Source organism: Egretta garzetta, unplaced genomic scaffold (assembly GCF_000687185.1).
Source record: "Egretta garzetta isolate BGI_Z169 unplaced genomic scaffold, ASM68718v1 scaffold4, whole genome shotgun sequence".
Taxonomy (NCBI): domain Eukaryota; kingdom Metazoa; phylum Chordata; class Aves; order Pelecaniformes; family Ardeidae; genus Egretta; species Egretta garzetta.
The window spans coordinates 926,394-934,957 of record NW_009259329.1 but is presented as its reverse complement, the minus strand read 5'-3'; the positions used below and the strand labels follow the sequence as shown (position 1 = coordinate 934,957).

The 8,564-nt window shown below is 59.9% G+C and overlaps 1 protein-coding gene across 1 annotated transcript in view; it reads right to left on the bottom strand.

Annotated features, from left to right (window-relative positions):
• Positions 1 to 106: 106 nt before the first annotated feature.
• The window catches only part of HDGFL2 (HDGF like 2), a 10,393-nt gene continuing 1,935 nt past the window's right edge, over positions 107 to 8,564 (bottom strand). The window contains 16 exon segments of the mRNA XM_035892342.1: positions 107 to 323; positions 1,095 to 1,308; positions 1,408 to 1,509; positions 1,742 to 1,812; positions 2,643 to 2,713; positions 3,244 to 3,338; positions 4,043 to 4,328; positions 4,414 to 4,510; positions 4,637 to 4,784; positions 5,023 to 5,094; positions 5,262 to 5,378; positions 5,811 to 5,990; positions 7,822 to 7,960; positions 8,042 to 8,188; positions 8,190 to 8,311; positions 8,313 to 8,387. Coding sequence (XP_035748235.1) covers positions 196 to 323; positions 1,095 to 1,308; positions 1,408 to 1,509; positions 1,742 to 1,812; positions 2,643 to 2,713; positions 3,244 to 3,338; positions 4,043 to 4,328; positions 4,414 to 4,510; positions 4,637 to 4,784; positions 5,023 to 5,094; positions 5,262 to 5,378; positions 5,811 to 5,990; positions 7,822 to 7,960; positions 8,042 to 8,188; positions 8,190 to 8,311; positions 8,313 to 8,387 — 2,064 coding nt within the window. The 3' untranslated portion in view covers positions 107 to 195.

Sequence of the window (8,564 nt, the reverse complement as noted above, 5' to 3'; positions counted from 1 at the left end):
CCCTCCCCCCGAGCGCCCCCCCTGCCCCTCTCCCTCCCCCCTGCCCATGGCATCCCCGCTCCCACGCCCCAGGCTCCTTCCCAAGCCGGGAAAAGCCTGACACGCCCCACAAGACCCCCCCAAATCATCCATGTGTGAGCCCAGCTTGGAGGTGCACCAGATCCAGGGGAGGTCCCAGCTCTGCCCCTCGCACGCTCACTTGTTGTGGGTCTCCTCGGCAGACGCCTCTGGCTCTCCGGCTCCCAGCCCTTGGCTTTTGTCCTTCTCCTCTGTGCCCTCCGCTTTTTGGGACAGGGATTCACCATTCACAGGACCTGACAAGTCTAAAGGGAAGAGAGAGAGAGGCTCAGACGCTCAGGTCCCCATGGTGAACCTCATCCATCCTGACTCACGAGGGGCTGGGCAAGCCAAGGACCCACAGCCACAGGTTGTCCCCAGCCAGGTAAGGGACACCCAGCCAAGACCAAGGGGACCCCAGGCCTGGCCTGACCCCAATAGCTATGAGAAGGGCCCCAAAGACTCCATCCCCAAGCCCAGAGGAGGCGTCAGAGCGGATTTTCCCCACCAGTTCCTCAGGGAAGGCTCTTGCAGCATCACCGGGACGTCCCCAGGCAGGCACCCGGCTACAAGGGTGGAAGATCCCAGTCACCAGCTGCCTGCGCAAGAGCCTGAGCCAGCGTCCAAGGGCGTCTCTGCATTCCTCCATCTCCCCGGTGCCTCGAACCAGCGCTCAAGCTGGCAGCGAGGAGCCATCCTGGCCCAAAAATCAGCCCAGAGGCACCCAAAGCCAGGGCGTGGGCGTTGAGGTTTGCCCTCTGCTCTCACTGCCGCGAGCGTTCGATATTCAGTCCTTTCCCACTCTTGGCACTCCAGCGATCAAGGGACTGGAGGTGCCACACGTGGTTGCCAAGCCCCTCCGCCACTGAGGCAAAGAGCCACTCCTGTTCATGTCCCCAGTCCCCGGCAGGACAGGCTGTGTCCCTGTTTGTGTTCCCGGTCCCCAGCAGGATGTGACGTGCCCTAAGAAGGGCCCCAGGATCGCTACGTGCCCAGACAGAGCAGGGAACCACCCTGAGACGTGCAGGGAGCGTTACCAGCATTCGTCTCCTCTTCCCCCTTCTCATTCCGTGTCTCCCCTCCTGACAGCTTCTCCTGGCCCTTCTCCGCCTCGCCCTTGTCCTTCTCAGGCCCGGCTTTGTTGGCTTTCTGGATCGCCTCCATCTTTGGTCCCAGGACACGTGACTTCAACCGGGTGTAGACTTCAGCAGCTTTCTCCATCACATCCTTGTTTGCTTTATAGCGACGGATCTGCACCAGAAAAGAGGAGGAGGGACGACCTTAGAGCTGGGGTGACCCAAGCACGCTCCTCGCTCTCTCCAGGCAGGGCCCCAGAGCCCTCTGTCCTACCTTCTTCAGCGTAGCCACCACATCCGTGTGCTTCTGGAGGATGTGAGAGGTGACCTGGAGCGTGCCCAACTCCTCTAGCGCATTCAGACACCGCTTGATGTCCTGCAAGGATGGCACCAAGATCAGAAGCTGCCTGGAAGTCTCCCTGTGGGCACCTGGGACAACGTTGCGTGGAGCATGGTCCCCCTAATGCCACCCAGCATCCAGAAAGGCAAGAGGAGGCTCAGCCAGGCTGAGCACCCCCAGATATTGCAGCTAGGCAAGGCTCACGCAGTGGCTGAGGACACGATGAGCAGGGACCTCCCAGGCCAGGCCAGTGCTCTTGGGCACTCACCGGGTTATCCACCTTCAAGGCAAACTTGATCTCGCTGTGAAGTTTCTGAAGTTTCTCTTCAACTGTGGGCTCTGGAGCAGCAAGAGAGACAAGTTGAGCATTGTCAGGCCACTGAAGGAGAGCATGGCTCTGCCCAGAGCCTGGGACCTCTCCCCCAGCAAGGATTTGGTTTCATAGAATCATAGAATCACAGAATGTTTTGGGTTGGAAGGGACCCCCAGAGGTCACCCAGCCCAACTCCCCTGCAGGAGCAGGGACACCTTGAACCACAGCAGGTTGCTCACAGCCCCGGCCAACCTGGCCTGGAATCACCCTCACTGGAAAGAATTTCTTCCTTAGATCCAGTCTAAACCTACCCTGGTTTAGTTTAAAGCCATCCCCCCTTGTCCTGTCCCAGCTGGCCCTACTAAAAAGCTTGTCCCCCCCTTTCCTCTGGGCCCCCTTTAAGCCCTGACCGGCCGCACTCAGCTCTGCCCGCAGCCTCCTCTTCTCCAGGCTGAACACCCCCAACTCTCCCAGCCTGGCCTCAGAGCAGAGGGGCTCCAGCCCTCGGATCATTTTAGTAGCCCTCCTCTGGCCCCGCTCCAACAGCTCCATGTCCTTCTGGTGCTGAGGGCTCCAGAGCAGGCTCCTCCTGCATCTCCAGGGTCAAACATAATCCCAGGGGCTTCTCTGAAAAGGATGGGTTGGGGCGTGCCAAGATCAGGAGGGGATGTTATACAGGGAAGCTCACTGCCTCTGCGCACTCTGTAAATACTTTAAACACGATGTTGGGACCACAGCAGTGCTGGGAAGGGTCCTGTGGGAAAGATCCCTCCCCTTCCTCGGGATGGGGGAACCAACCCTGGCTCCCTTCTCTCCCTCTCCTCCACTCTGTGACAGCAAGCAATGGTGCTCTCACCCTTTTTCTTCTCCATCCTCCTTTCAGGGATCAGATCAGATTTCTTCCGGCCTCGTTCCACCTTCAAAGGTCTATGGGAAGGAAAGGGAAGAGGTAAGGGCATTCAGGTGAAACCACCCGCTCGCTGCTGGGCTAAACAAGAAGGGTGACGGCACGCATCAGCGCATCCCCCTGGCCTGCCCGACGGCGCAAGCCAGGCAGCAGAGCCCTGCCATGCTCCATCCCAGCCCTCCCAGCCACCTCCCAGCTCGCAGGCAGACAGGAGCCCTGAGGCAGCAGCTCCCCCATGCCCCAGCTTCCCAAGATTGCAGAAAGGCAGAGCCCCAAAGTGATACCCCAAGGATCTTCCCCTGTGAGATGGAAAACACCAGGGAGGCTCAGCCTGGTGTCCCCTAACACCTCCTCCAGCCTCTTCAGCTCTAGGGGGCAAGAGGGGAGGAAACAGCCCAGCCCCTCCACAGGCACTGCTGGCCCAGGGGCAGCTCCACAGGGAGCCCCATCCCCACCCTGAGGTGTCAGCCGGGGAGGGCTGGGAAGCAGCAGAGGAACAGCCCTGTCCCCAGAGGAAGAAAGCACCGACACGGGGAGAGGAGATGCTGACTTGTTCCGAGGTTTCTCCTCTGCTCGGCCCCTCTTCTCCTTCTGATTCGGTTTCCTTGACAACTCCGAGGGCTGCTTCTTTGCCGGCTTCTTTACCTTGGAGGAGAGAACAATGCAGGCGAGAGCGGCAGAGCCCTCCCCGCTGCGGGAGGGAGACAGTGCCATGGCCCTGGCTTGGGCATGATCCAGCACCCATCACACCACTGCTGCAAGTCGGTTTGGATGCAGGGGCATCCCCCACATGGGATAAAAAAGGGCTTGGGTTGCAGCACAGGGGTGTGTTGCTCCAAAAGTAAATACCCTGGGACCTAGAGCGGCCCACCCAGCCCACAGTACCCGACTGGCAGACCCACACGTCCCTCCAGACCTCAAGACTTTCAGGCTGTTTTCCTGGCTCCCCCTCCACAGGGAGGAACTCGCCAGGCTAAAAGGGCAGCCTCGCCTCTAACCACGGGCAGCAAGGTTCCTGTGAGCCCTCCGCAACCCTTCCCTGTGCTTCAGGCTGATGCTCCTCCAGGGAAGGTAGCAGAGCAAATCCCATGACTGTGGTGGGAAGGAGAACATCATGGTGATGTGAGACCCACAGCTGGATGGGGCATCCCGGGCCAGGAGAAGAGCTCCCATTTGCAAGGCATGGATGTGCCTACGGACACAAATCCCTTCCCAGTGCTGCCTGGGCAATCCCAGGGTAATACAAGACTGAGACAGCAGGTCCCTGCCACTCCTGGAGGTCCCTGCTGATCTGACCCCAGAGGATGGGCTGTCTGTCTGTCCCCAGCTCCCCATGGCTCTGTACTCACCTCTTTCTCCAGCTCCAGTTCAGAGTCCGAGGACGATGGGGCCTTGGCCCGACCTTTCCGGCCCTTTTTGGCCACTTCATCCTCCGCACTGCTGTCTGAGTCTGAGTGCATCTCCTCGCCCTTCTCCGCTTTCTCCTTCCTCTTCTCTTTCTCCTCCTTCTCCTGCTCCCGGAGTCGACGGATCTCTTCCTCCTGCTCCCTCTTCCTCTTCTCCTCCAGCTCCCGCCGTCGTTCTTCATCTCGCCTCTTCCACTCGCTGATGCGGTCCACGTCGCTATCGCTATCGCTGCAAAGGACAGAGCACGCTTGGACCCCGTGCACGGAGGGGAGGTGACCCTCCAGCCCAGCCCCGAGGGTGACAGAGATCTCACCTATCGCTGCTGGAGCTGGTCGGGACACGCTCGGGCTTTGGTTTCCTACCACGAGGCTTGGGAGGGGGGTTTTGGCAGAGGGCAGCCCAGCTCTGGGCTGGAAGGTGACCACAACAGAAGGGGACCCCAGAGCCTCCGGAGCCCCCAGCCTCACGTGCTCTCCAGTCCCCTGAGGAAGCTCGCAGTGGCCCAGCGGTGGTGGAGAAAGCTTCCTTGGCGTTACCTGGCTTCCTGCCCCGCGGAGCCTTCTTCACAGACACATCCGAGTCCGAATCGGAGTTGGAGTCCGACTTGGTCATGTCCACAGTCGCGTTTCCCATTTCCGAATCCGAGTCTACTTTGGAGTCTGAGTCTGAGCCAGACTCCACTTTCTGCAGGCACAGAGTGGGGTTGGACCCAGGGGTGGCAGTGGCTCAGCAGCGTGCCCAAAACACAGCAGCATGGGGCACAGCTGGGCCACCAAGGCACCAGCGAGGTCCCTCTAGCGCTGAACCTACACCCAGCCCATGGCAGAGCTCTGCCAGCCCCCAGCCCCCCTCCGGGCAGTGCAGACCCCAAAATCCTCTCCAGCTTCCCTCCTGCTGCACTGCAGACTGTGGGATCTTTTACCTTCTTCTTCCTCCCCGCTGCTGGCATCCTCCGGGGAGCCCTGGCCACTGGCTTCTTCTCAGGAGTGAAGTCCTGGAGGAAAACACAGACAGGAGAAATGGAGAACAGTCTCACGATGGCTTCAGAAGCCAGTGAGCTTCCCTCAAACCATTGCCCCCCCAGACAGCGATGCTCCTCCTACAGCCCCTTCCCCACCGCCCTGCCAGCCCCCATACGAGCGTATCCCCAAACCCTCTCACCTGGTCACTGTTTTTTTCTGACTCAGAAGATGTTTCTGAGTTCTCCTCTTCTGTCATAGAGGGGCTGCCCTGATCCAGATCACTGGAGGATTTCCGAGGCCGTTTTGCCACCGGCACCTGATTATCCGAGAAGTGAGAAGGTGAGAGAAGCCCACTCCCCCTCCACCCACGACAGAAAGCCGAAGCTTGCTGGGAAAGGGCTTTGCCCAACTCTGCCCGACTGGTCCTGCAAGAGCAGCCACGCGCACTCAGAAGAGATCTGCAGCTCTGGCTTCTCCTCCAGGCTGCAAACCACACCAGGACTGGGCTGTCCCAGCATCTCACAGACAACACAAGACAGCTGTGAGACCCCCAAACACACACAGAGCCCCATTTCCCACCGGAGAATCCAGAGGGAGCTGGTTTCTTCCCCACCTCCTGCCACGGTGGGTTTGACATGCTGCATGGTGGACAAAAGCTCAGTGGTGGTCCCAAGGACCATACCACCGTCCTCCTGCCCAGCACACCCTCCTGCCCCCACCACATGGAACCACCTCAGCCCACACTCACTTTCATAGCCAGCGATTTTCGCTTGAGCCCGCTGTGGTCGCTGCCTCGATCCGAGTCCTCATCGCTTTCCATTTTCTCCGTGGCAACTGCAGCCATGGCAGTGTCTTCCTCATCGTCACCTGCATCGCTTCCCCCCATCGGGTCGTTCTCAGGAACGTCACTGTCCGAGGAGCTCGCAGGCTAAAGACAGCAGAGGCGAGAGTTGTGTTATCGCCCCGAGGGGCCTGGGCCGTATCAGGGGGGAGAGGAGAAGGGGCACAAAAGGGCGACGAGCGACGGACAGCAGCGCTGAGCAGAGGTGTGGGTGCAGGGAGCGTGGGGCAGCCTCCCCTCCCCAGCACAGAACCCTTCGGCGTGGCGCTGGGGCAGGGGGAAAACGTGACCAGCCCTTCAGTGAGGACACTCAGTTGACCCCCTTCTAATTCCCTTGCACCCCCTTCCCAAGGCCCCTCACCCTGAGACCACCAGCAACACCTTCCCTCTGGATTCCCCCAGCTCGGCTTCCACCCGGCTCCCCGCTCGCCTCATCCTTGCGCTCTGCCAAAGCCCCCCGGAGAAGCCTACGCCTGACAGCCCCCAGCCCTCCTCTGCCCTAACGGCGCCAGACAAGCTGGGTGGCTTGGCTCAGCCTCTCCTCCAGCGTCAGTCCTCCTCCAGCAGGCTGCCACCAGCCCTCAACTCGGATCAGGCTTCTTCCTTCTCAGATGGCTTCACCCCACAGCACATCGCACACGTTCCCCATGGGAAAGGTCCACACAAGAAGTCCAGTGTGGCAGCCACCGCCCTTCCCGTTGTCCGGCTCCCTCACTCCCACGTAGGGAAGGTCTCCTGGCTTCTGACCAGCCCATCATGAGGTTCCTCACGCAAGGACATTGCACCCAAGGGGTTTCCTAGAGCTGGGATTCTTCCAGTGCTGGAGCCTTCCTGCTGGAAAGCCTCTCCTCATCCTTGACTGTTCCTGGCACCTCCTTCATTTAGGTCACAAAACCAAAAAAGACCTCTACTTCAGTCTCTTCTTCTGCTCCTCCAGGCATTTTGGCCACGAAACGCAGTTGGCGTTGGTGAACCCTCAGCCTTGCTGGGGCCATTGGCATTGCCTCGGTCCCTCCATCACAGCAGGCCCTTCACCAACAGGTTCCTCACCCCTGCGGGGAGTTCACGGTGGAGTCTCTGGACAAAGCAGGTGCTGCCTCCCTCACCATCACCAACCTCCCGCCCAACAAACTGAAGTGGTTCTCCAGGTTTTCAAACATCTCCATGGTCTCACCTTACCCTACATCTGTGGTCTTGGGTCCGACCATCTCCCACAGCTACTCAAACCACATCCTCTCTCCTGCACTGGCAGTGGCGCAGCCGGGGGGGCTCATTCCCTGAGCCTGCCTACCTCTAGACCACCTTGTCCTTGTAGCTCACCTTAAAAACCTTCCTCTGCCTCTTCAGACCAACTGCCTATGAAGCTGCTTTGGACGCCTTCTTTGAAGATCACTATACAATAAATTGTATCATACAATTATGGTTACAAAATGCCCACGCAAGCGATTGACAGCAAAGAGCCGTCTCCCGGCCTGCTCTGAAGCCCGCTGAAGGAGCAGCCCAGAGGCTTTTGGCTCAGGACCTCAGAAACGGATGAAGAAGGGGACGGCCCAACACTCCACGCGCAGGTCCGGGAGCCGGGGAGGAGCAAGCCTCAAGTTCTTGCTCTGACAACAAAATCCTCCATGGTTTTGGGCAAGCGGCACAAAGCACATCCCCGGTTCCACCTTGAAGAAGGGGCAAAGGCATCTTCCTCCAGAGGAGGAGGAGGAGGAGGGCTGAATCCCTCAGGAAGGGAGAGGGCAGGGAAGGGAAGCTACTTCAACCCCGAGAAAGCCGATCTGCGAGCTGGAAGCGCAAAGGCACCATAGCAATGAGAAGCAGAAAAAGGAGGAGAGCGGCTCGGAGGGAAGGAGAGATGGAGGAGCCGGCAGCCCACGTCCTCGCTGCCCCCCCGCCGCGCGAGGCCCGCACTCACCGGAGGGGCACTGTAACTGGCATGAGGGTTGTTCTGGATTTCCCACAATCCCTCGTTGAAGCCTTTTCTCTTGTTTGGTTTCCCATATTTGTCTTTATATTTTTCATAAGGGAAGAGATCTTTAGGGCCCAAGAAGGCGCTGGAGAGAAACAAAGCAGAGGTGAGCCCGGAGCAGAGGCAGCGGGGCAAAGCCCAGAGAGGGGAGCGAGGCAGCGCTTACGTCTCGTGGGTGCCGAAGAAGAAGATGGGGTACTTGTTCGGTGGGGGTTTCACAGCTCCGTCCGCGATGTCATCGATCTGAAAGGAAACCCAAAGCAGGAGGTGGTCAGAGAGAGCGGCTTGAGCACGTCCTCTGCGAGGCACATCAGCCCCGGCTAGCAGCGTCGGCCTCCGGCACCCGCACCCACTTGGAGGCAAGCATGGCAAGAAAGCACCCGGATGGGGACCTTGCTACGCACAAGGGTCCCACTGCGGCGTCAGGGCCCGGCGGGATCTCTAGAAGAGTAACAGAAGGGATCTGGCACGGATGCTCTACGGCTAGAGCTCGGCGCGAGGTCGTCTCTCCGCTGCCGGGCTCAATGCCCAGGGAAACGCGGGCCTTGTGCTACTCCCCAGAGATCCATCACACGAGCCACCTCGGGGGGGATGCCCGAGGGAAGCCCCCTCCAGCCCGGGATGGGGGGCGATTGCTCCAACAGGGCGGCCTGAGGGTCCTTCCTGGCTGGAGACCGGCCGCAGTAAAA